Genomic DNA, 26,781 nt, shown 5'->3' with positions numbered 1-26,781 from the left:
TGTGCTTCGCAGTTTAGATTTGGAAATACGAATAAGACGCGTGTTCCTCAGGCACGCTTCTTCCTGCAAAAGTTGTCAATAATTTCGATCTCTTCCAACTCAAATCTTCATCATGGGTTTGCTTCAATTTCATCTCCATTAAAGCATAGGATTCAAGGTCCTTTTTCCGGCAATGGCGAGACGAACTTTCACGACGGAGTTAGGCTGCATAGCTTGCGAGGAGCTTGCTGATTTTGGCGCTGGAAAGGAAGGCTGGCTCGTCGACAACCCCAATCTTCTATGCGCCCTCGATTCCCACTCTTTGGCGCTGGCCAATCGATCCATCATTCTTGTTCTTGGTTGGGCCGGTTCCGATGGATATCAGGCGAAGATCAGGCCTTCTGATTTGTCTCCAATCGAAGCGGAGTACATCTCCGCTTTAGAATGGTTGGTGTTCGATGAAATTAAGGTGCTTTTGGTCGGGACTTCTTGTGGGTATTTGCTGATTTACTCCTTGAGTGGGGATTTGATTCTCAAACAGGTAATCCAGCCACTCTTCTCGCTTTTGATCGTGTTGACATGTTGATTTCATCACCAGAAAAGCTGATTGGGGGAACTGAAATTTAAGAAACTTTCATGGGATCATTGTTCTTAAATCTATGACAAAAATAAAAAATCTGATTTCTACGAAATGAAGGAAATGTTTGATTAAGAATGCATTATAATTTAGCTCACAAGCTCACAACTGTTTTAGAAGCGTATTCGCTTAAGATGTGTAATTATGGAACCTTTCTTGTTGGTTGGCTCCTTTTTGGGGGGTTTTTACCCGTGGATTCTTTTATTTCTCTCTCAATGGGTGTACAGTTTTCTCATTAAAAGAAAGATGATAATTATGGAAGTACTTGTAGGTTTTGTATGATCTTTCACCTGGGAAGATGCTGGTGGAATGGTAGATGCACTAATTATTTGAACACTGTATTGGTAGTTTAAAATCCCGATGCTACTATGATTATTGGCGTTCATTTGGATTTATTGGTAGTCTACCGGGCTTTATATCTTCAAGACTTCACAAAATTTGCAATTGCCTAATATTATTTGAGGAGTGTATTTGAATTCATGCATCTATAGGGAAAAAAGAGTAAAAGGATGAGACAGAATCTCACCTAAGTATGCTTCAAGTTAAAACCTTAGTTTAGTCAAAGGTGATACACAAGATGATTTTCTACTGGAAATGCATGGGAGTAAAATGTATTTAATCGTCAATCCTCCTGCAGGGAAAATATCAGATGAATAATATTTGGTTTCTTGACTTGGAATTTTATTCATTTTGATTAAAGTGCTCATTGTTAGTATAAGTAATGCAGCTATGTTAGTTTAGATTCAAGCATTACATGCTTGCAAAACTTAGTATTTTCTTTGCTGGAAACTTAATTTTTTATGACACCGAATATGGCTCCCATTTTTGGTTTTTAATGCTGATGGAATTTATTGCCAATTTGTGGGCTTTTAGATGATCCATCCTGGAAGAATTATAAAGATTAGGGTTCATGGTTCGAAGAGAGATTTATCCCATGGATCTTCTTTCGAGGAGGTTTCGATTGCTATGCCAGGTGTTATTGCTCGAATTGAAGGATCTGATATGCAGGTTCTTGCTACCACTTTTTAATTACTAATCTTGAAAATATGAATTTGATCTTGGCAAATAGAGGAGGTTTAGATTATTGTGCTGCTTTTTCTTGGGATTTATAGATTGTGCTGTGGAGCTATAGTCGTCCATAATTCATAAATTTTCTTTCCTTTTGAGAACTCTGATGTTAGTTTCTACATGCTTTGGTGACAGAATACACTGCAAAAGTGGTTTCAAGAATCAAATGCACGGTTTTGGGATCCAAAATCAGACCGGTGGGATATGGAGGATTCTGAAAATTCTTTTGAAAAGTTAGCTTATCAAGTATGGAATGTCAGCAAATACGGTGCTTGTGCAGATGCAGCAATCACTGGCGTTATGCCTCCTCCATTGATGGAGCTCCAGGTAAAGAGATAGGTTTTTTATTTCATTGGAACAACTTGGAGATTGTTCTAGGAGCAGTGCTTATATCGTGGAAGCTCTCTGAAATTATTCTGGTATTTGAATTCAGCTGCTTTTATTGTTGGGCAGTCAAGTGAACGTTATTTTTGTGCAGTCACTGTTGGAGAGGATGCTGTAATTTCAGCATTCAGGTCAGGTTGTCTGGTCTTTTGCTATTTATGCTTATCAAGTTATTGTGCATAATGGAATTAATCTTCATCAATGCGATAAAACTATTATAGTTGAATCTGGTCAATTATTGTGACATTTGCTTTACTTTGTTTGGTGGCATCATGTAAAAGACTTTCTGAAGACAAAAGCAGGTCTTTAGTTGGAGCCATTTTATCAAAAGTTGTCCCTGCAACATTTTCAACAATAGCTTCCTTTTCAAAATTGATTTGGCGAAGTGAACCAAAAACATCTAAAAAGCCAGATGTGAAGGGTCAAGCTTTTGCTCGAGGTGCGAATAGTTTGTTGCAATATTTAATCAATTATTATTTTCCTAAGATTCTATGTTTGTTTCGCTGGATCTCCTATCTAATTATTTTGTCAGGCAAGCTCGACGTGCAAAGATATCGAGTTCTGTATTGGTCATTGTGAACAGATAGGTAGCTTTAAGCATCTAAGAAGTTAAACATTGAGCTCATCATACATCAAAAGGCAGTTCAACTTCCATTCCCCAAACTGTTAAAAAACAAAAATCGTTTTTTTGTCCTTTCTTTTTTATTGAATCTTTATTAGGAGATTGTAACCTAGATGTGTGCCACGCTTTCAGACAAAAAGGAAATAAGATCTTTATTTGAATACTGTCCGTTAACCAATTTTTTGGAAATTCTTGTTCTGATAGTTGAACACCATTATAGGTGCACATTACATGCATTTCTTTATTCCAATTTTTAAAATCCTCGGACCATTCAGGAAATTGAAATAATAGCATACAGATTAGATATTTAGCTATTATCAATGATTGTAAGACAATATATTTTGTAAGAATTGATTGAGTTACTAACAAAAAAAACTCTTATTACTTGAGCAAATAGAATGTTATCCCAGTCTTCTTCTATTTCTATACGTGCCTTTTCCTCTCTTTTCTGCTTTTCTCTTATGTCCGCCTCTTTTTTCTGATTTTCGCTTGTCTTTTCTTCTCTATTATCCAAAATAGTCAATTATGTGTTTGTCCATATCCAAGGTCTAAAAAGTCTTTTCGTTAGACTAGGAATATCAAAAGGAAAAAAAATAAGATTTGTCTAGTCTGTCAAAAAAAAAAAAAAGATAAGAATGTACACATTTGCTTGAAACAGTTTCCAAGTAACTGTTTTACGTTGTTGAGCACTTATAGAGCCTTTGATTATGTCTCGACGAAAATCCAATTGTTGGGAATACCGTGTCAAAGCTAGTTTTAAAGTTTTATTATTATGCTTTCTGTTGTCTTTAGTTTGTCTTTTTCCTTCTTTATCTTTATAAGTCCTGAGATTAGTATCATGGGGGCTTAAATAGAGAAATTTGTTGTACACTTTTCAATTTCTGTTTAGTTATATGATAAAGATGCAAGTTTCATATGATATTGATATATCTAGATCTTGAGTTCATGTCACTGTTAGTTACATTACATGTTGCTCGAGTGTTCTAACAACTACGCATCAGCTATTGTACTATTTTTACAAAATTTTTAGGAACTTCTTGGCATCATGATTGCTGCAGCCTCTCCTTTGACGTGCCTGAAGGACCATCCAAGAAAGGGTGAGAAATTGACTTTGTCTCCAAGCGGTACATTGGCAGCGATTACAGATTCACTGGGTCGAATACTGCTCCTAGACACGCAGGCACTTGTGGTGGTGCGGCTATGGAAGGTCATCTTTTAAACTTCAATGATTTAAAGTAAATTCTTTTCCATCATTTGGTCCCTCTTTCTTCTAACAAACCCTTTAAAATAAAATACAGGGATATCGTGATGCTAACTGTCTGTTCATGGAGATGCTAGTCAATAGAGATACTGCATCGTCAAGTTCTAATTCCATAGATTATGAACCATCAAAAAATGATTACTGCTTGTGTTTGGCTATTCATGCACCAAGAAAGGGGATAGTTGAGGTACTCTTTTCCATTCATAAATTGAGTTTACTCTTTACGTTTGTTCAAGAAAAGTTTTATTATCTATCTTTTGAAGATTCCTGACTGTTAAGTTTTGCTTGATCTTCCCCATGTCAAAAACCAGACTTTGACGAGAAAGTTAATATGATTTGCAAAATTAGAAGATAAAACACAACCATATAACCGAACTCAAATATATTGAAAGTTAAAAAATAACCAAACTACAAGGGAAACCAAGTGTTCAAGGTACGTGGACCCTCCCTCTCTTGAGATCTCTCTCAAGTCCTAAATCATTCACTAAGATAATGCTTACCTCCTCGTATTTACAACAGAACTTTCCTAACAAACTTGTTAACTAATTACTAACATACCCCTTATACCTACTTTATTAATATCCCTATTTTTATCCTAATGGCATTTCTATCATCTTCTTAGTTGTTAATGGACATTATTAACTTGGTTACTCTTAGCTAATAGTAGATGAAAACAACGAGTGTAAGGAGAGCCTATCCACCACGCTAGAATAAATCCTAGGAAAACCTCTTGAGCATAAAAATGATAATCCTTTTGTTTATAATTCTGCAAGCAAAAGAGCAAAAGTTCCTATAATCATGGATACATACATTAGTTACCTTATGCACTTATCCCGTTGCTTCATATACTTTAATTTGGCCTATAAATGACATTTTTCTGTGGAATCTTGTTAAATGTTTCTGGCACATTTTGGTTCTATTTAAAGCACTGGCTTCTTCCAAGTGACTCAAAAAGATTTATGTGATATGTGGCAGATATGGCAGATGAGAACGGGGCGTCGCCTCCGAACCATTCGATGTACAAAGGGTAGCAAACTACTGCAACCTTCCTCGAGGTTTGGATCGTCCATGGCTTCCCCTTATGTTCCATTGGAAGTTTTCTTATTAAACGGAGATTCTGGTCAGATTTCTGTTATAAACCGAACCCTATGATGAACTTTGAAACAGAATGGTTTTCTCTAGTGAAAAATAATCTCTTTCCCATTACCATTTGGTTTGTTGAAGAGCTGCTTCTCAAGCCTAGTTATGATTCGTTTATCCAATCTTTTGATGAGATAGCTTACCTCTATATTGAAAGCAAAAATGGCGGTTGATTCCTTTGATTCCCATCTAAATGTCTGTTCAGAATGACTTTCAAATGTTTAAAAAAGTAAATTAAAAAGAGTAATTTAATTGATCAAATGAGAGAACTTTTTACTGCAATTATGGTAATGAATAAATCTATGAATTTAGATTAACTAATGTGTGGTCAGTTTTATGAGATTATCATATATGTGATATTTTGAAATCTAAAATTATTGTATTATGCAAATCAGCAAAATAATTCTTAGAAATGAAACTATGATATCTATTTTGCAATAATGATAAAAGGATTAAGAATTGTATTAATTATTCTTTCGGGGAAAAGAAAAAGAATAGTATTAATTATCAAGTTATAACAATGACTTAACAAACTTGAAAGAAATTTATATTATTGATTTAAAAGTTCATATAATTATCATGTCAATTCGAGTATAATTGACATTTACTTCGAAAAAAATTTAACTCAACATTAATTATCACCTTTGATGGTTAAAGCTTTTGGTTGAATTAAAAGAAAAATTGAAACCAAACAATTAAGTAATTACAATTTACAAATATACCATAGAATCTATTTAGAAACATTGTTTGATTTTTTTTTAAAAAAATAAAATAAAAGCTTTTGGTCACAAATTTAATGTGCTTGATGATAGTTTTTACAAATGGTATCTGACCAACTTTTCAAAGAATGGAAAAAAAAAATGGTAGCAGACCAAAATAATTATGATATTTATCCCAGACTGTAAACCATGTATTAATGTTATATATATATTTGTTTCGTAATCTAAGAAATTAAATGTAGTAAAAATGAGCTTAGTTCAATGTGTTGGAAGATAGATTTCGGACCAACCACAGACCACGTCATTCGTTAAATTAACGATGGAATTCCGAAATCGTCAAATTTGTGACCAATTAAAAGTTGACATGTGTCTCAAATTGAAATCTGAGGACAAATTCTATGTTTACGTTGCAAACGTCGATTGAGTAAAATCAATTTCGACCAATTTGACGCTATAATTTGGACGTTGGCCTAGTTACGCCCAAATATGGGCTTAAGGTGGGCCTAACACGCCAAAATAGGCCCAAGCCCAGTTAATTGGGTTTAAAGACCCGGCTCAAGTCCAATTGATTAGGCCTAAAGAGCTAGGCCCAAGTCCAATTAAATTAGGCCCATGGGCCAATCAAGGCTAGTCCCAAGCTCATGAAGTCCATCAGGGAGCTCTATAAATAGAGAACCTCCCTTTATTTGCAAGGGTCAACATTTTCTACATTTAGAAAACTCAGAGAGAATTCATCAACAAGCAAAAGACTCCCAAAACTCCTGAAACTCCTAGAAGACAGAAGACCCTTGAAGACCCAAAGACTCTTCCAAGACTTCTACTTCAAGAACGTTCGATGCTTTTCTTCTTTAAGTCAAGCACATTCACCCAATCGAGAGAGAATTAGAGGATCAAGTACTAGAGATCGAACCACATCGCATCAAATCAACTTCAACATCAACACCAACTCAAGTTCAACTCCACAAAACACGTTTCTTCAGAAACCTCGTGTGAACAAATTGGCACGCCCAGTGGGACCTCTCTACCTCTCATCTCTCTCCCAGCATCCAAACAAGGCAAATGGCACCTAAGAAGATGGCATCCAGAGCTTCCTCCACAAACGGCTCTTACATGGTACCGACCCGCAGTCGCTCAAGAGAAGTCACGCAGAAACAAAAGCAGAGCTCCCTCATCGCCCACAACATCTTGAGGCAAATGATGGAATCCTCACAAGGCGGGGTTGTCATCAAGAAAATCCCCTGTTTGACAACTCTACTTTCGCCTCTAGCAAGCCAAAAAGAGATTCACAACCAAATGTGATTTCTGACATGATGGCAGACGTGACGGCGGAAGCGACCATGACAGAAATGGAAAGGAAGATTAACTTTCTGATGAAAGCCGTCGAGGAGCGAGACCATGAGATCACTGCCCTGAGAGAACAAATGCAGTCTTGAGAGGTTGCTGAATCAAGCCAAGCACCCACGATCAAAGCAACTGACAAGGGGAAGATCGTACTGCAAGAAAACCAATTGCAACAGTCAGTCTTGATGGCCTCTCTGTCGGTCCAACAACTGCAAGACATGATCATGACCTCCGTAAGAGCTCAATATGAAGGGTCGGCTTAAACTTCCTTCATGTATTCCAAGCCATACACCCAGAGGATCGAAAATTTGAGAATGCCTGCAGGGTATCAACCCCCAAAGTTCCAGCAATTTGATGGAAAGGTCAACCCAAAGCAACACATCGCCCACTTTGTAGAAACATGCGAAAATGCGGGAACAAGGGGAGATCTACTAGTCAAGAAGTTCGTCAGAACCCTCAAAGAAACGCTTTTGACTGGTACACGGACTTAGAGCCTGAGATGATTGACAGCTAGGAGCAACTTGAAAGAGAATTCTTGAATCGCTTCTACAACACTAGACGCACCGTCAGCATGGTGGAGCTGACAACCGATGTAGAGCTCTGAGTCTGGACTACAAAGATCGACTCACCGAATTATTCGCTGTAGAAATGTGCACGCAGGGTATGCACTAGGAACTCCTCTATATCTTGCAAGGAATAAAGCCTCGTAGCTTTGAAGAATTGATGACCCGCACCCATGATATGGAGCTAAGTATCGCTAACAGAGGAACGAGGGACTTCCTGAGCCACGAATCGAAGAAAGACAAGAAGAAAGTGAAGGGCCCCGAGAAAATTGTGAAAGATGCCACAAAAGAATCAATGGTCGTTAATACGACCCTGTTGAAGTTCTCCTCGAAAGGGAAAGAGAAGAAGATAGAAAAGAAAGACGAAGGAGGCAAAGACATCACCTAACCCTAAAGGAGCGACATAAAAAAGTCTACCCGCTCCCCAACTCCGACATTGCGAATATGCTTGAGAAACTACTAGAAAACCACCTTATCCAGCTACCAGAATGTAAATGACCGGAATAATCTGGCAAAGTGGATGATCCCAACTACTGCAAGTATCACAAGGTCATTAGCCATCCAGTCGAAAAATATTTTGTACTGAAGGAATTGATCCTCAGATTGGATCGTAAGAGGAAAATAGAGTTGGATCTAGACGAGGTGGTCCAAACGAATCATGCTGCGTTGACGATAACTCCAAGCGTGTCGGCACCAATCATATATTATGAAGAAAGGAAGAGCTCGGTCCAGTTTGGGACCTTCGAACCTGTGGTAGTGCAGTTTCAGCAAGACGTCTAAGCCACAGATCCTCAAAACAAAGCAGAACGCGTTGACGATGACGATAACGAAGGTTGGATCCTTGTGGCACGTCGTAAGAAGGAAAGACTGAATTCTACCCAAAACGAGTTGCGCCTTCATAGAAGCTATAAGAGAGGGAGCAAGACACAAAAAAAGAAGGGTAGAAAGAAGGCTCGGAGGCCCAAGGCTGTTGATGAGAGAGATGAGGATGTTCCTCATCCCAGACGACATGTGACATTAGCAAATTTCCTCCCGAAGAACTTATGCAATTGGGGTTCAGAGGAGATGCCAGAGGTTGCTGCATGTCATGTTGTCAGTACCATGGAAGAAGAAGATACCATTCCAGGCCCATTAAAATCGACAGAAGAGCCAAATGGTTCGTCACCATTCAACATAGACGACCTGCTTTTGCTCCTGCAAGAAGCTAAGACGACCCTCATTGAGGCACTGTTAGAATCCAACGCATCTGGTGCATCGACCTTCGCAGCACGTGCATATGCCTCGTGTTGCACATCTATAGGCTTCTCAGACGAAGATCTGCTACTGGGATCCAAATTGTATAATAGGTCTTTGTACGTCTCTGAATACATTTGAGAACAGAGAGTGGGTCGAATCCTCATCGACAACGGATCTGCTGTCAATATAATGCCTAAGACGACTATAAAATAGTTGGGCATAATCATGGAAGAGCTATCAAACAACAAACTAGTAATTCAGGATTTCAATCGAGGCAGCCAAAGGGCGATAGGCATGATACGCTTAGAGCTCCTCATTGGCAATCTGAAGGCTGATGCGCCGTTTCATGTGATAGACTCAAAGCCACCTACAAGCTACTATTGGGACGCCCTTGGATTCATGGGAATGGTGTGATTACATCGACATTGCATCAATGTTTCAAGTTTTACCAAGATGGAATTAAGAAGGTTGAAGCAGATTCTAATACGTTTTTCGAGGCCGAGTCTCACTTCGTAGATGCAAACTTTTACCTAAAGAGCGAGAATTCCAGTGAGACTATGCCGACAGAGACCTTGCTAGCAAAGAAAGCAGGTGGATCCCGATCGAGGTCGCCAATAGACATAGAGAAAGGGGCAGGTAGTAAGGTACAAGCCTCCAGTTCAAAAGAGAGTAGGACATCTCTCGACATTGGAGAAACTCCCTTGGTGAGGGGCAAAAAAGCCTCAAAACCTTCGATTCTGCGCTATGTCTCTTTGTCGAGACGAAAAAAGGGTGAGTCACCTTTTACGGAATGCTCAAAACGTTTGCAGGTCGGCGACATAGAAATTCTAAAGGAGATTTTCGTCACACACCTCACGCCGATAACGAAGCAGGAAGTCCATTAGCCAGAGGCGAAAGTGACAGGGTTAAAGCTGCCCGAGAGGCGAACTGAAGGATTCGATCCCAAGGCTTACAAGTTGTTGGCCAAGGCGGGCTATGACTTCACAACTTACACTGAGTTCAAGAGTTTGAAGATTTATGAGCAACCCTGACTCTTGTCGACCCAAAAGAAGCTTTGCAAGAGGGACACGCTATACCCACGTCAAGGGCGAGACTCGAATATGAGCCATCAGAGCCAGTCTGCATAATTAGAAAGGCGAAGGGGAAAGTGGCCAACAACAACCATATCACTGCAGAAGAAGTTGATGATACAGGAGAAAAGGAGGGCAAAGATAAAAGAGCCTTAACCTTCGACCGTATTAGACCGTCTACCGCACGCGCCTTGGTCTTCGAGAGGTTAAGCATGACAAAAGCAGAAAGGGGAAGCCCACATACTATTCTCAGAGCTACTTGACGCTCAGTCTTTCGAAGGTTGGCTCTGCCGAATGAAGGAAAGAAGGAAATCATTTGTCAACCGCCGGTGGTGATGCGACTATCAGCCTTCGAGAGACTAGATGCAGTTCCAAAGGAAAGCGAAAGAAAACCCCGCGCTTCCATTTTTGATTGCCTAAAGCACGAGAGGGTTGAAGATCCCCTCGACCAATATGTCCCTAGTGAGACAAAGGGAAAGGGAAAAGTCTGCACTGACACCCCCAAAATGGCTATAAGAAAGAGAGGGTCAATACCTCGAGCGTCCATCTGACGACGAATCGACCTTAAAAATGTTGAAGGGTCATCAGACCAGAAGCCATCAGGAGAGGCAAGAAGTGATGAAGCCTCATTTGTCATACCGTCCCCTCACGTATGAAGAGAAAGACCTTCGTTACTCTAAACACAAGTAAGGGTTCGCCCAAAGTAAAGAGGTGCGACGTCGTTTTCACCAATCCTCAGAATGGAAATTTAGAGCAGGAGGAAGGCGAAACTTCGTGCCATCACATCACCATCACCGAAGAATCCGAAGAAGGTATGACCGAAGAGGAAGTGAAGGATGCTTTGCAAGGTCTAGAGGACGGTAATCCATAATGGATGAGCTAAAAAAAGTAAATCTGGGCACAGTAGAAGAGCCGCGTCTGACTTTCATCAGTGTATCCCTATCGGGAGGGGAAGAGGACGAATACGTGAGTTTGCTCACGGAATACAAGGATGTTTTCACTTGGTCATACAAAGAGATGCAAGGACTAGATCCAAAGGTAGCAGTCCACCATCTCGCGATCAAACAGGGGTGTCGACCCATTAAACAGGCTCAGTGACGCTTTTAGCCATAACTTATCCCCCAGATAGAGGTTGAGGTCAATAAGCTGATTGAAGCTGAGTTCATTCGCGAAGTTAAATACCCAACATGGATAGCCAACATTGTCCCGTTTAGAAAAAAGAATGAACAGCTTCGTGTTTGCGTAGACTTCCGCAACCTAAATAGCGCATGGCCAAAAGACGATTTTCCATTGCCCATCATAGAGATCATGGTCGATGTGAAAACGAGACATGAGGCCTTATCCTTCATGGACGGATCTTCCGGGTATAACCAGATACGAATGGCACTCACAGACGAGGAAATGATGGCATTTCGAACCTCAAAAGGGATATATTGCTACAAGGTAATGCCCTTCGGGTTGAAGAACGCCGACGCTACCTATCAACGTGTCATGCAGAAGGCGTTTGACGATATGTTGCACAAACACGTGGAGTGCTATGTGGATGACCTTATGGTCAAGACCAAGCGATGACAGGACCACTTGGAAGATCTAAGATCCGTGTTCAATCATTTGCGAAAGTATCAGTAAGATGAACCCCCTTAAATGCACGTTCGACATAACTTCAAGAAGGTTTCTGATCTTCATTGTGAGACATCGATGCCATCGAGAAGATGCCAAGACCAAAGAATCTACATGAGTTGAGAAGTTTGTAGGGATGTTTGGCCTACATCCGGAGGTTTATTTTTAACCTGGCAGAGCGGTGTCAACCCTTTCAAAGACTGATGAGAAAGGGAGAGAAATTTGAATGGGATGAGGCCTGCCAGAATGCTTTCTATAGCATAAAGAAGTACCTGATCAACCCTCATGTCTTAGGAGCCGTAGTAGCGGGCAAGCCGTTGATACTGTACATTGCAGCGCAAAAGAGATCACTGGGGGCACTGTTGGCACAAAAAGGAGATAAGGGAAAAGAACACGCTCTCTATTACTTAAGTAGAACCCTAAACGGACCCGAGATAAATTATTCCTCTATTGAGAAGATGTGCCTGGCACTCTTCTTCGCCATAGATAAGTTGATGCACTACATGCAAGCCTTCACAGTCCACTTAATTGCGAAAGCCGATCTCATCAAGTACGTCCTGTCCAGGAAAATTATCTCTGGACGTTTAGCCAAATGGGCAATCATGCTTCAACAGTAGGATATCGTTTATGTACCACAAAGGGTAGTTAAAGGGCAGACATTGGCCTACTTCTTGGCAAATCACCCAGTTCCATTAGATTGGGAGTTAAGTGAAGACTTGCCCGATGATGAAATTCTCTTCACAGAAACCTCAGAGCTGTGGGTCATGTTCTTTGATGGTGCGGCATGGAGAAGTGGTGTGGGGGCAGGTATCGTCCTCATTTTGCCAGAAAAGCACATGCTACCTTATAGCTTCGCACTTGCCAAGTTATGCTCGAACAATGTTGCTGAATTCCAAGTCTTGATAATTGGTCTCCAAATGGCCTTGGAGATTAGGGTAGCTTGTATAGAGATCTTCGGTGACTCAAAGTTGATAATCAATCAACTCTTATGCCAGTACGAGGTGAAGCATGATGACTTGAAACCCTACTTCACTTATGCTCACTAGTTAATGGAAAAGTTCGAAAGCGTGACATTGGAGCATGTCCCGAGGACGAAGAATAAGAAAGCGGATGCCTTGGTAAACCGAGCCACTGCCTTAACGGTCCTGGATAATGTGCCCCTTAATATATCGCTTTGTTGAAGATGGGTTGTATCTCTGGTCGGGACTGCATGTGGGAAAACAAATGTGATATCAATCTACCTAACCGACGAGGAAGAGTGGCGGAAACCCATCATAGATTACCTTGAGCATGGAAGGCTCCCGGACGACCCCCACCATAAAACCGAGGTTCGAAGGAGGGCCGCACATTTCATTTACTACAAAGGAGTCATATACCATCGATCCCTTGAAGAACTTTTCCTTCGATGCCTCAGTAAAGAGAAGTCAGCAAAGGCTTTTGAGAAAGCACACTTAGGCGTATGCAGCGTGCATCAAGTTGGACCAAAGCTACAATTCCAGTTGAAAAGAATGAGTTACTATTGGTCGGGGATGATCTAGGACTCGATGGATTATGCAAAGAAGTTTGAAGCCTGTCAATATCACGTAAATTTCATTCATCAACCGCCCGAGCCTCTGCATCCGACCATAGCCTTGTGGCCTTTCGAAGCATGGGGACTTGATCTGGTTGGCCCTATAACACCTAAGTTGTCAGCAGGGCACTCCTACATCCTCGCAGCCACTGATTACTTTTCAAAATGGGTTGAGGTTGTCGCTCTAAAAGAAGCTAAGAAAGAAAATGTGGTGGATTTTATCCGCATTCATATCATTTATCAGTACAGCATTCCCCATCGGATCGTGACAGATAATGGGAGATAATTCTCAAATAGTTTGATGGACAGGTTGTGTGAAAAATTCAAATTCAAGCAGTACAAGTCATCCATGTATAATGCCGCCACAAACGGGTTGGCAGAGACATTTAACAAGATATTGTGTAAACTGCTGAAGAAAATTGTTTCCAAGTCGAAGAGAGATTGGCAGGAGAAGATCGGTGAAGCGTTGTGGGCTTATCGCACCACTCACTGTACCCCTACAGGAGTCACCCCGTACTCTTTCGTTTATAGGGTAGAAGTTTTCCTTCTTTTGGAAAGAGAAATTCCATCACTAAGAATGACGGTGAAAGAAGGGCTAACTACATAGGACAATGCCAAACTACGGCTCCAAGAATTGGAAGCACTGGATGAAAAATGATTAGAAGCTCAACAAGCATTGGAATGTTACTAGATGTGAATGTCTAAAGCCTTCGATAAGCATGTAAAGCCTCGGTCCTTTCAAGTCGGTGATCTAGTGTTCGTCGTAAGGAGACCAATTATCATGACAAGACATACGGGGAATAAGTTTACACCTAAACGGGATGGGCCCTACATTGTCAAAGAAGTATACATAAACGAAGGATACAAGATAGTTGATCAAGACGTGCTAAAAGTCAGCCCAATCAACGACAAGTTTCTCAAGAAATTTTACACTTAACAAATGTAAGGAAAAAAAAAAACTTTTGTACGAACTACGTTATGACTTGATCCTTGTCATTATAAAGGGTACGTAGGCAACTTAAAGAAGTTTAAGTTCAATCATACACAAAATATATATATTCGTTTGAACTATGTTATGACTTGATCCCTGTTATTATAAAAGGTACGTAGGCAGCTTAAAGGAATTTAAGTTCAATCACGTGATAAAAAATATATGTGTGTGTATACATGAATCCAGTGTAAAATAATAATAATAATAATAAATAAATAAATAAATAGATAAATAAATAAAACAAAAATGTGAAGGAGGCTTCAAAGCACCGGAGAGCGTCATTAAGAAAAAAAGGAAAAGGTTGCTTCCATATAAGAAATTTTGACACTACGATAAGCAAATCTAGCAACAAAAGAAGAATTACAAAAAATTCTTAGGCCTCTAACTACTGAGGTATGCAAAGAAAAAAGGGACAAGCAATGTCAAGTCAGGGCACCCATTTATAGTTCTCCCGTTCCTGTTGCGTGGCCTCCAGCATTCCATGGAGGATCTCCAAAGCTATGGTATCTTTCTCAGTAAGAGCAGGAGTACTTTCAAGATTATTTATATTCTCTCTCATTTTAGAGGCTTCGAGCTTGTGTTATTTTAAAAGTTCATCGCTTTCAAGAAGCAGCTTAGACACCTCAGCATGTTCAGTTTTAATGGCCTCTAGTTTGGTTAACAACTCTATTTCTTCCTGTAATGCATGAGAATTGCGCTCCAAAAGGCCCTTCTTCTGGGCAAGTATGCTACTTTCATCATACAACATCTTCTCTAAATTGAATTTGTCCTCTTCCAATCGACGACTTTTATCTGCCTGACTTAGTTGGGAAGAAAACGATGATTGGAATTGGTTAAACTTCTCTACCTTCTGAAAATACTCATTGGCAAGCTTTTTAAGAGGAGGAAGATTAGCCTTGCAAATGTCAGAAATTGCATCGAATTTCTGGCGAGTTTCATCCTCAAGGTAAAGGACTTTATCAAAAGAAGTGCGCATGATTTTCTTATGTATGGTCTCCTACATGGCCGAAACAGCATGACGCTGAACATCAGAAATCACATCGATAACACAAAAGTTGGAGACCTCAGGAGCAGCCAAGGACATTGCTTTTCTTACTTGCCCAGGCGACTTATTAATCACAAGAGGATGGGTTGGAGTCACGCTGGTGTCCAATGGTGCTTTAAATTTGTCGACATGGGCAAGCGTAAAATCATAACCATCAGAACTCATGAAAGATTTTGAGGTTTCTCCAACGTCTAGAATCTGATCGTCTAAAGGTGACTGCGAAGCAATGGCAGTTAAGTAAACAAATAATAGCAAAGAGATGATAACAAAAAAAAAAAGAGACCCTGAACGGTTACCTCGAGAGCGGTGACGTCAAAAAATTGTGAAACACCTAGGACTTCATCAAAGAATCCTTCTTTGCATATCGGCTATTTGTCAGACTTTTTAGATCTTTTCCAACGACGGTCTTCATTACTATTGTGACTTTCTTCAGTATGCCCAGAAGTGGATAGTTCCAAGTATGCGGAGCTGCTTACCTCCTATATCATTGTCAGCCCTTTTGGAAACCTTAGATTTAGTGAGGGGATAAGAGGTACTATCTACTAAGTGTTATATCCCTCCTTCGAGGAAGTGGAAGATGCACTTGGGATGAAGTATTGTCATGGACACATATCATCCAATGTCGCAGTACATTAGGGAAGTTAGCTTCGGGGCTTCCCTATCCAGGTCATACGGAACATCTTGATAGAATCCGAGTTGTCAACTAAATCGACAAGGATTATAAGCCTCAATGACCATGGAAGACCCGCACTGTGAATATAAAAAGTAGGAGCGAATACTCACAAAAAATGACGAAAGCCAAAAAGTCAGTTTTCCATCATCTCTCAGAAGCTTATCTTTATTATGTTTATGAAGACTCGCATGCCAGGACACGTATTTTCCCTTATGAAGATGTATACGAGATTCAAAATTAGTGTAGTATTTAGCTCCACCTTCGCCAGAAAATTCAACCATCAGATGACCCCTAACGAGTGTTGGAACTTTGTAGTGTGTGTTGAAGTAAATTGCAAGCCATCCATGAACATAATGTAAAGGAAAACATGCATTTGAATAACCAACAGAAGGAGAAGTGGTGTGAATTTGGTGTAGTCCACTATAAATATTGGCCAAGACAGGATCAGCAAGGCTAAAAATGTAGCCTTCCGCCATAAGACTGCCAACCTTGAAAACCTCCGGACGAAGACAGGACTGCTTATCAGGGAACACGAACATGCACAACCATTAGGAAAGAAGGGCAGCCAAATAAGTCTTGTCCTTGAATTCGTCTGCAATGGCTAGTCCGCGAAATAGATTAAATTCCTCCTTTGACCAATCGGGACGTCAGATGGGGGCTCCATCCTAGTTATGAGTCGAGCGAGGACGAAAAGTTTTCTTTGACTTGCATGTCAGTGGCTTTGGATACTTCACCTCGGGACGCGTAAGCCATAAAGAGATCCATGCACTCACAGGAATTCGAAAGTGATATATTCGTTGAGATGCAATGTGGTAGTATGCAGAAAATAGGTATTCGCAGCTCCTCGGACAATCTTCTTCATCGGACGGCCGTAGGAGATCCTTACAGCTAAGAATGCTTTCGTCGTAAAATCTACCTCTGATGGGAAGACCCTTTAATCTCCATAAGTCCCATAAAGAAATAGACATCTCTCTGGATGAAGTATGGAGGGTATTTGTTGAAGGACACCATGCTTCACAAAAAGCCCGAACAATGTCGCTATTGCGATCATAGGTGTATAAGGAAGCCAAAATGGCATCGAACAAACGAGCCCTCTTGAGTATTACTGTGTTATAAGAAACTACAACCTCTAACCATTCACAATAATGGAAGATGTAAAAGAATTCTCCATGAATCTTCAACGAGGCACCCCATCGAACTTTCTTATTGTTAATAATGCGGCGACCCAAGGTTGACTCTAGATTTTCATTTGGAGCTTTGTTATGTATTGAAGACTCTAGAAACCAGACATTCAACGATGAATTGGGCCCTACGGGTCGCTCTTTAGACCATCGAGTTGGGAAAATAGAACTGTCTATGAGAGGTTGAGATTTCATAAAATTTTCGTACACCGCCTGTCCCACGGGAAGGATAATTCCACTCTCAAGAGGTTGATTCCTATCTTCGGGATGCTCCATGAAATACACCATAGCTTAAGAATTGTTCTGCAATATATATATATATACACACACACACACATAAATAAATAGATAAAATACCACATGCAAAGAAAAAAAAACAGGGAGCTGTGTCTAGCAAGGGTCAGATCGTTGTTGGCGGAGCTGACAACCACCCTTGTAGGCTACACAGTCACCCACATAGGGACTGTGTCTAACAGGAGTCATATCACTGTTGGTGGAGCTGACGACCATCCCTGCAGGCTACATAGTAGCCTACATAGGGGTTGTGTCTAGCAGAAGTTAAATCGTTGTTAGCGAATCACTCCTACAGGCTACACAGTCACCCACATATGGGTTGTGTCTAGCACGAGTCAGATCGTTGTTGGCGAATTTCGTGCAGGCTACACAATCACCCATGTAACGACCCGACCTTTTGAGTACTCTGATAAGGATCGTTACTCATAATTACACATTTACATTCAAAACATTTTGTCCATTGAGGAAAATAAATTTTCATTAAAATCATAAAGACAAATTTCTAAAATAAATAACAAATAAGAAAAATCTTTGTTCGGGGCCCCTAAAATAATGAGAAAAAAAATAACTTAAAAAAATAAAATTTTGACCAACATCGAGTTTCAAATAAAAACTCTTAAATAGCTTGAAACATAAACTGAGCGGAAACGATTTACATGTCCCATATGACACGATCACAGGTCCCTCTCGTCACCCGTCAATCCGTTCCTATCATTACCTGAAAAACATAAATTAAGAAAGGTTGAGCATAAAATACTCAGTAAGTGATCCCATTATCGGGATAAGACTATGCATCCACGAGCAAAGAAAGATAGCTTGTGGCTCATACAACTGCTCATGAAAGAAAAACCAAAAGACGTACTATCTTGCCTTGAAACACATGTCTAGCGGCTCGTAGGCACATCGTCAAACATGATAATTACATGAACGTGAACCCATCAACTCACGCATGTCTAGCGGCCCGTAGGCACACCGTCAAACATGATAATAACATGAACGTAAACCTGTCGGTTCACGCATGTCTAGCGGCCCGTAAGCTCGCCGTCAAAACATGAAACATGAAAATAAAAGTAACATGAACGTAAACTTGTCGACTCACGCATGTCTAGTGGCCCGTAGGCACACCGTCAAATATGATAATAACATGAACGTAAACCTGTCGGTTCACACATGTCTAGCGGCCCGTAGGCACATCGTCAAATATGATAATAACATGAACGTAAACCTGTCGGTTCACACATGTCTAGCGGCCCGTAGGCACACCGTCAAACATGAAACTAGACCCGTAGGTCTTCTAAAATAAAACATGCGTCAAGGCGAGACAGTAAACCGCTCTACTGGTCTATTCATGTATCACATACATAATATCAGTACTGATTAGAAATTTGAACATGCTCATAATACTTGTAACTGCCATGCAACAAACAAAACATAATGACAAACAAAATCATGCTCCAGAGTCCATTAAGTAACTTTATAAGTCTAATTTAGGTCGCCTGGCACGAAGACACCGGTAATAGTATCACTTACCTCAACTTGGTAAAAAAACGCAAAACAAAATCTCCTTAGAACTTCTTTAGCACACTTGAATCAACCTAAAGTTATGGCTTGGTCCAAGACAAATTCCAAAACTTGATTCAATTAGCCAATCTGATCAAGAATTAAATCCAAAATCAATAACTTAATTTTCCACTATTACTCTCAATCCAAAAGAATAACCATCCAACAACTTACAAAACTTACCGATCTTTACCAATTTTTTGCAAAACGAAAAATGGTCTCTAGCTTGATGGTCAATGCCTCAAAACTTCCAAATCTGGAATCCAAGATTTTTCTCAAGATTTCGACAAAGATCGGGCAATGACGGTTGATGGCACATCGGCTCGTGGCTACCATAGATAGGCAGCAGGTGTTGCTGTCGGACGGCATAAATTGTTTAGGCTCACAACTAGTAGTGAGGGTCTTGCATGAGGAGGGTTTGCGAGAGTGAGAGAGAAGGGGAATTTCTAGTTTTACAGATTTTATTCAGCAGTGATTACGAACAAACCAAAGCTTCAAACAATGATCCAACCGTTCAAAATAAAACTCTATATGTCTCAAACAGACGAACCAAATTTGAGCACGATCCAACGGATCAAACTCTGGTAATCGACAATTGTGTGAAAGATGCCGCTGAAAAATCGAATTGCTCTCTCCCCAATTTTTGGCATCTTTTCACTCTCATTTAATTTCGAAAAAATCTCAATCCTTTTATTTTTCTTTCAAATTTTGAAAAGATAAATAAAATATTTTATCACAATATCTCCAAAATCTCCAAAGATTCTATTAAATTTATAAATCAATTAACTTTTCAAATTATATTAATTTAGGCTTCAAAAACCAAAATTAAAGGACAGATCTATCAATACAAATTAAATTCTTTCAAATATTTAAATCAATTCAAAATCACATGAAATTAATTATTTCTTTTAATTTTTTTTTTAAGTTGGCCCTAAAATCCAAAATCAAAGGGAAGCAAAATTCAATATTTTCAAGATAATCAATTCGAATATCTAATCAATTAAATTCAATTTAATCAATAAAAATTTTTCAATTATTTCAATTCAATCTCAATTTTCCAAATGAAAGGGAAATTTAAACTCAATAATTTTAGATAATTAACTTAAATTTTCCTAAAAGTCGGGATGTTACAACCCACATAGAGGTCGTGTCTAGCAGGAGTCAGATCGTGCTGGCGGAGTGCTGGCGGAGCTGACAGTCGCATGTCGAATGCCCTGCTAATATATGTACATGTACATATATCTATATATATATAGAAGAAAAAAGAGAACCCACTTTTTGTGAAAAGATATGAAGAAGTAGAGGAAACAACAAAATACAGATCCTTGATAGTTCTAATTCCCGTAAAAAAAAAAGCAAGTGGGCAAGTTAGTAAAAAAAATATAATAATAATAATAATAATAATTAAAAATCAATATATATATATATATATATAATAAAATAAAAGATGAAGGAAAAAAAGAGAAAAAAGAAGGGAAAGAAAAAAACAGGAAAGGAAAAAAAAACAAAATTTTCTTAAAAAAAAAAAAAGAGAAGAAGAAGAAGAAAAGGAAAAAGAAAAAAAATAGGGGAAAGAAAAAAAAACACGAAATTTTCTTGAAGAAAAAAAGAGAGGGAAAAAAAAGATAAAAAGGGAAAAGAAAGAAAACAAAAAGAAAAGAGGAAAAAAAAGGAAAACAAAGCCCCAACCCCCCGCCATCCTCCAGCCGACGACTCGTGTGAAGCCCCGCGAGCAGCGGCAGGCGAAGGCCAGCAGTGGCAGTCGCAGCCGATGATTGGACGGACGACAGAATGGCAGGCGACAACGGCAGACGGTGAACGGGCCTCGAACGAAACTGGCATTGGAGGGAAGGCAGACACGGCGAATGACGGCTCGGCGGCACGGGAGCTTCTCGAGGGTGCTCGGCGTGCGTGGTGGCTGCATCGATCGGGCGAAGACGTGAAAAAGAAGGACCGAAGCGGCTCAACTCGGCACGACGGCTGCGTGAAGGATTGGGGGCTGTTGCGCGTGGCTTGGCTCGGCAACAGATCGATCAGCTCCTGGACGGCGGCTCGACGGCTCAGAGTAAAAAAAAAAAAAAAAGGAAAAAAAGGAGAAAGGAGGGAAGTTTTTTTTTTTTCTCACTGCCTAGAAGGCTTTGAGCGGACTCCACTGAATCTAGAATCCAATCAGGAAATCTTAGATTTTTATAAAATCTAGATTTTATTAGTTAAAAAAAAATTACCATCCAAATCTTAACTTTGATTTTTTTTTCTCCTTCATTTTCTAAATTTTTTTTGCCAATGCACCAAACCTTTTGTTAATCAAATTTTAGCCCCGAATTAAATTAAATTGGGGATGAAACTTATTCCTCTACTTTTTAATTTGAGATTCCTGAGTTTATTCCAAAATCAAATTAAATTGGGACAAAACTCAAAGTTGTCCTTGGCCATATTCCAAATTTCTTTCTTAAAACCAAATTTTAAAGTTTTTATCTCCAAATTAAATTAAATTAGGGATGAAATTTGAATTTCATTTTTTTCATTCCTAGTATTATCTCTCTAAATCAAATCAAGAGATAAAAGGTTGGGGGTATCGAAGTCAAGATCCATCCACCCACATCTGTGCACAAATCTCGAAAATGGGCATTTGTTGGAGGAGAAATTTCAGACCAACCACGGATCGCCACGTCATTCGCTAAATTAACGACGGAATTCTGAAATCGTCAAATTTGTGACCAATTAAGAGTTGACATGTGTCTCAAATTGAAATCGAGGACAAATTATGTGTTTGCGTCGCAGACGGTTATTGAGGAAAATTAATTTCAACCAATTTAACACTATAATTTGGCGTTGGCCCAATTCTAAACTCAAGTGATTAGGTTCAGTCCAATTAAATTAGGTCCAAAGGCCCGGCCATGGGCCAATCAAGGCTAGAAGCCCATGAAGCCCATCAAGGAGCAGAGAAGCTCCACGGTCAGTATTTTCTACCTTCAGAGAGTCCGGAGAATTCGCTACACTCCTAGAAAACCTACGAGAGAGAATCAGAGGATCAACTACTAGAGATCGAACTGCATCAAATCAACTTCAACATCAACACCAACTCAAGTTCAACTCCACGAAACACGTTTCTCCGAAAACCTCGTGTGAACACAATGATAATTGACATGAAAGTGAGTTTAAATAATTTTTAAATAAATATATTTGTGCATATAACTTGGTCATAATTCATATTATGTGATTTCTTAATTAGAAAAGTATTTTTTTTTCTTTTGCAAATTTTCAAATATAGTTTAAAATTTCAATTATTAAATGTTGTAGTAGTAATTAACCATGTTTTGCAATTCTTTCTGAAAATATAGTTTTTATTTTTGTTTTTGCCTTTACAATTTAATTATAAATATAAACTTGTTTCTAACTATTTATAAGAAAGAGAAATAAGCCACGTGTGGGGTTGGTAAAATATAAATGGGGCAAAATTGGAAGTGAAGGGAAAGTATATCTTTTCTTTTTTTCTTTTTTAAGAAAAACCAACTAATAAAAAATTATATAATTACTGAGTGAAATCTACCCCAACCAACCAACACAATCAAATAGGAAAATTAAGGCCTCCTTGGTACAAAATCCAGATTCGATTTTATGTTTTAAATTCTGCACATATGTGTTTGGTAGACAATTTTGATTCGGATCATATGATCTAAAGTGTAAGTCCTGACCTTTTAAATTATATTAAATAAAAAAAATACTTAGAACTACACTAGATCATATTATAAACTCAATTCACTTTTTTTAAAAAAATAAAAAAATATATTATGTAATGTATTATAAATTATATAATATGAAAAAATAATAATTATACAAAATAAAAATAAAATATGTTCATAGATAAATTAATAATACATTGAGAAAATTATTTAAATTAAGAATTATATTCTCAATCATCTACTAAACGTATAAAAAATTATTTAAACTAGAATTCGGTTATGAATTTGCTACCAAATACATATCTAAAAATAAGAAATAACTATGTTTTCATTGAATCCACAGGTCTTATCCCTCCAACTATGAGAATGTAAATCAACTACAATCCTAGAGTTGATTCATTTGCCCGTGCATTTTGAGAATGGTTTTAAAAGGCTTAGGTTCCTAATTTTATGGTAATCACGATTAAGAGTTTAATCAATGGTTAATTATTCTTTTTACCCACAATGTTATTTTGAATTCAAATGATCAGGAAATCAATATAGTTTTTTTCTTCTAAGAAAAAAAATTAATGTAGTTTTTATGGTGATCAATGAAGCTAAGACTACATATTTCATTTTTTTAGAAAAATGGTTAGCTATTAATAAAATTACATAAAGAACTAACTAAAAACCCTTTTCAAAATTTGCATGGGTTTTGGTTACATTTTTAAAAGTAGTTTTGAATAATTTTAAAATAGTTTATTTTGAATTTAATTTAGTGAATTGTTGGAAATCCCACCTGCACTCGAAATTTGTTGCAATGGGGATAGCAAAACAGTCTTCTAAATTCAGCATCCTTCGGTTGGATTTCATTCAATTGAAAATCTATTGCAAGAGTAACAATCTTCACTGCGCCGCCATTAATGGCTTCTTCTTCTTCTTCTTCTTCTTCTCTTTCATCTCTCCTTGTCCTTCTCATTTCTCTCATCTTCCTCCTCCTTCCCTTTCATTCCAATGCCAATCTTCACAAAATCAGGCTCCGCCACTCCGATCTCCTCTCCGACTCCGGCCTCACAACAACCGCCGACTACACTACTCCACCGACAGTTTTCTTCGAAGTGACCAAACCCATCGAAACGCCTAAGGCCAAACCATGCTCTCTCCTCGTTCTTCAGCACGATTTCGCCTTCACTTATGGAAAATCTCCCGTTCTGGCAGATTACACCCCTCCTTCTCATTGCTCGTTTACTAAATTCTCGAAGATTGTGCTTGAATGGACGGCCACTTGTCAAGGGAGGCAATTTGATCGAATCTTCGGCGTTTGGCTTGGTGGGGTTGAGATTCTCCGGAGTTGCACGGCGGAGCCTAGGGCTACGGGGATCGTTTGGACGGTTCAGAAGGACATTACGAGGTATGATTCGTTACTTTCGAAGAATCAAACTCTGGCTGTTTATTTGGGTAATCTTGTTGATAAGACTTATACTGGGATATACCATGTGAAGATTCATGTCCACTTTTATCCTGAAGCTGATACTGGAGTGTCTTCTGAGAAATTAGGGTCTGCTTATGATTCTGATTCTAGAGCTGATTTAATTTTACCCATTTCCCGGAATTTGCCACTGAATGATGGATTATGGTTTGAAGTTCAGAATTCAACTGATGTTCAGTCGAAGGAATTTGAAATTCCCCAAAATGTTTACAGGGCTGTGTTGGAGGTTTATGTGTCTTTTCATGAGAATGATGAGTTTTGGTATTCAAATCTTCCAAATGATTACATTATTGCAAACAATCTTACTGATACACCTGGAAATGGACCTTTTAGGGAGGTTTTAGTCAGTCTTGATGGTGAGATTGTTGGTGCTGTTTGGCCTTTTACTGTTATCTATACGGGAGGTGTGAATCCCCTTCTTTGGAGACCAATTTCTGGAATCGGATCCTTCAATTTACCCTCTTATGACATAGAACTCACACCATTTTTAGGCCATTTGTTAGATGGAAAGGTTCACAACTGTGGGTTCAGTGTCACCCATGCCTTGAATGTATGGTACATCAATGCAAACCTTCATCTTTGGTTGGATGATAACTCTGCAAAAACTGAAGGAAAGCTTTTGGATCATATCGTCTCGCCCCCTTTCATTTCCGTGGATTTGAACTTTACAGGTCCAGATGGAACATTCTTGACAAAGGTAACTAGATCAGTATCATCAACTGGATGGGTGAAATCCTCTTTTGGAATCATCAATACTCAATCAAATCAAGATCTTAGTTATAGTAATTCGATGGTGATGGGAAATAATGGGAGCAGCCAAACTGTGACCCAGGAGATTCAATTCAACGGTAGTGTTTATGCCAAGCAGGAATCTTCTCATGTTTATTCATTCAAATCTCTCAAAACTTTTCCTCTTTACATGTACTCAAACACCATAGATGAAGGAAATGGAACTTACCAATCTATAGCCAACTTGACATTGGGATTCAATGAGAAGAAAACAGATGGATTTGGATCATTTACGAGCTCTCTTAAGAATCTTCAAAATGGGCAGGGGTTAATGGTTGTGAAAGGCCATTTGGTGACAAGTGGGTTGGGAAGTACACAGCAAGATTACAGATATCATGATGATATACAATGCTATTCAAGGAACATAAGCAGCTCTAACTACACCATTCTGTATGATAATGTAAAGGATTTCTGTGGCAGAAAAACTAGAATCCTCAGAAAGCTAGGGTTTAGAGGAGGGTCAATTCCTGCTAGAAGGGCTTTTCTAGATTCAAATTTGCATGTTAATAATAGTCACGTTTAGAAGAATAATCTTCCTGCTATATACCGAATGTTTAAGCTGTCATTTCTTCAGAGATTCCTGCATGCAGGTAATCCAAATTAAACTGCTCTCCAGGTTCTCCAAGCTGTAAGATTCGTAGATCAAATAAAAAGTTCTCTCTCTCTCCCTTCTCTCTTTCTCTCCCAACTTGAACAGAAATTGCTTTTTACTATTTCCTTTGTGGATATTTGTCTGCTAAGATAAAGCAACATGGGTTCTTGTAAGTCTTCAAATTTTTTGAAACTTAAATTATAAGATTAGGATCTGAACTCTAAACTTTGTTGTTTGTGTCTACTTAGTTAAATTTTAATGTGTATAGTTGGTTCCTAAACTTTTCCGATTTTGTCTCTTTTTAAGTTTTCTTGTTTCCTTTTAATGGTGTCTAATGAGTTTGCAAAGTTTAAATTTTGTATCAATAGATCTATGGATTTTGAATGTGGTTACAAATAGATCTTTGCTCTATTTGATTTGATTTGATTTTTTTTTTATTTTATAATAATTCTAAGTAACGGTTCCCCAGTCATAAAATTCTATTCAATTTTATATCTATTTGGGTATCCAACTTTTTATATGTTGATTTTACTTTGTGAAATTTCAAAGGTTGAAACCCCCCAAATTTTTAACTTTTTTTTGTTCGATCTCCAAACTTTAGATTAAAATAAACCATTTATTCCTTATAGTTATTTGTTAATATAACTTTTGATCCACTTGAAAATTCAAAATCATAGTTTGCTTCGTCAAACAACAAAACTCTTGTTCATGTCTACATATAATTACCCAATAAATAAATAAATAAAATATATGACATATTAGATGTTTTATTTTTTTAAAAAAAATAATGACTTTTTTAAGAAAAAGAATTTAATTTTTACCCACAATTTGTATTTGGTTAAGTTAGTTGATTTTTATTCTAAAAATGTGTTGATACTAGAAAGAGTTGAAAACTACTTACATAAAATAACAAAATTTTAATTTTTTTTATAGAAGTCTATTAATGTTAAAAATTAATAGAAGTTCTCTCACTAGTAGACATTAATAAGAGTCTATTTGTGTTTGATTTCGTAGAATGGTCATTTTTTGATCTCATTGTTTTTCATTCCAAACACTTGTTCATACTTTATTTAACACAATTGAGATTAACAATCCCTAAAAGCGGCCCACGCTTATTTATGAATGAAATTCAGGCCTCAGTGAAAATCAATTTATTTTGTCAAGGTCTAATGGTAAAATATCAACCTTTTAAAACAAAAAAGTCAATTTTAGACCACTTAAAATGCCAAAATAAATCATTTTAAATAATTGTTATTAGAGGTAATGTGGGGTTATTAGATGTCAGAGAAAAGTAA

General features: G+C 38.3%; 3 protein-coding genes across 3 annotated transcripts; all 3 read left to right on the top strand.

Annotated features, from left to right (window-relative positions):
- On the top strand, nt 1-5,157 carry LOC120086227 (Rab3 GTPase-activating protein non-catalytic subunit). The gene is made up of 8 exons (XM_039042773.2): nt 1-520; nt 1,490-1,624; nt 1,820-2,011; nt 2,138-2,199; nt 2,350-2,507; nt 3,749-3,897; nt 3,989-4,138; nt 4,927-5,157. Exons 1-8 carry the CDS (start codon nt 173-175, stop codon nt 5,101-5,103), a joined length of 1,371 nt encoding a protein of 456 aa, XP_038898701.1. The 5' UTR covers nt 1-172; the 3' UTR covers nt 5,104-5,157.
- Nucleotides 5,158-11,843: 6,686 nt separating this feature from the next.
- On the top strand, nt 11,844-13,496 carry LOC120084978 (uncharacterized). The gene is made up of 4 exons (XM_039040789.2): nt 11,844-12,190; nt 12,281-12,634; nt 12,824-13,097; nt 13,179-13,496. The coding sequence occupies exons 1-4, from the start codon at nt 11,844-11,846 to the stop codon at nt 13,494-13,496; spliced, it is 1,293 nt and encodes a 430-aa protein (XP_038896717.2).
- Nucleotides 13,497-23,406: 9,910 nt separating this feature from the next.
- LOC120087029 (Peptide-N4-(N-acetyl-beta-glucosaminyl)asparagine amidase A protein) lies at nt 23,407-25,566 on the top strand. Its single transcript, XM_039043876.2, has one exon. The coding sequence runs from the start codon at nt 23,540-23,542 to the stop codon at nt 25,415-25,417; it is 1,878 nt and encodes a 625-aa protein (XP_038899804.1). The 5' UTR covers nt 23,407-23,539; the 3' UTR covers nt 25,418-25,566.
- The last annotated feature ends 1,215 nt before the right edge of the window (nt 25,567-26,781 follow it).

Source organism: Benincasa hispida, chromosome 9 (assembly GCF_027475165.1).
Source record: "Benincasa hispida cultivar pf3 chromosome 9, pf3_genome.v1.1, whole genome shotgun sequence".
In the NCBI taxonomy this organism is placed as follows: Eukaryota; Viridiplantae; Streptophyta; class Magnoliopsida; order Cucurbitales; family Cucurbitaceae; genus Benincasa; species Benincasa hispida.
This window is presented reverse-complemented; position numbering and strand designations above follow the sequence as displayed.

Bases quoted from the DNA above. Each gene is read 5' to 3' on its own strand.
- LOC120086227 (XM_039042773.2), top strand. From the start codon at position 173: ATGGCGAGACGAACTTTCACGACGGAGTTAGGCTGCATAGCTTGCGAG. The intron at 2,508-3,748 runs GTGCGAATAGTT...TGATTGCTGCAG, and splicing joins GGGTCAAGCTTTTGCTCGAG to CCTCTCCTTTGACGTGCCTG. The intron at 3,898-3,988 runs GTCATCTTTTAA...AATAAAATACAG, and splicing joins TGGTGGTGCGGCTATGGAAG to GGATATCGTGATGCTAACTG.
- LOC120084978 (XM_039040789.2), top strand. From the start codon at position 11,844: ATGAGAAAGGGAGAGAAATTTGAATGGGATGAGGCCTGCCAGAATGCT. The intron at 12,191-12,280 runs GTACGTCCTGTC...TGTACCACAAAG, and splicing joins GCGAAAGCCGATCTCATCAA to GGTAGTTAAAGGGCAGACAT. The intron at 13,098-13,178 runs GTATGCAGCGTG...GGGATGATCTAG, and splicing joins TTGAGAAAGCACACTTAGGC to GACTCGATGGATTATGCAAA.
- LOC120087029 (XM_039043876.2), top strand. From the start codon at position 23,540: ATGGCTTCTTCTTCTTCTTCTTCTTCTTCTCTTTCATCTCTCCTTGTC.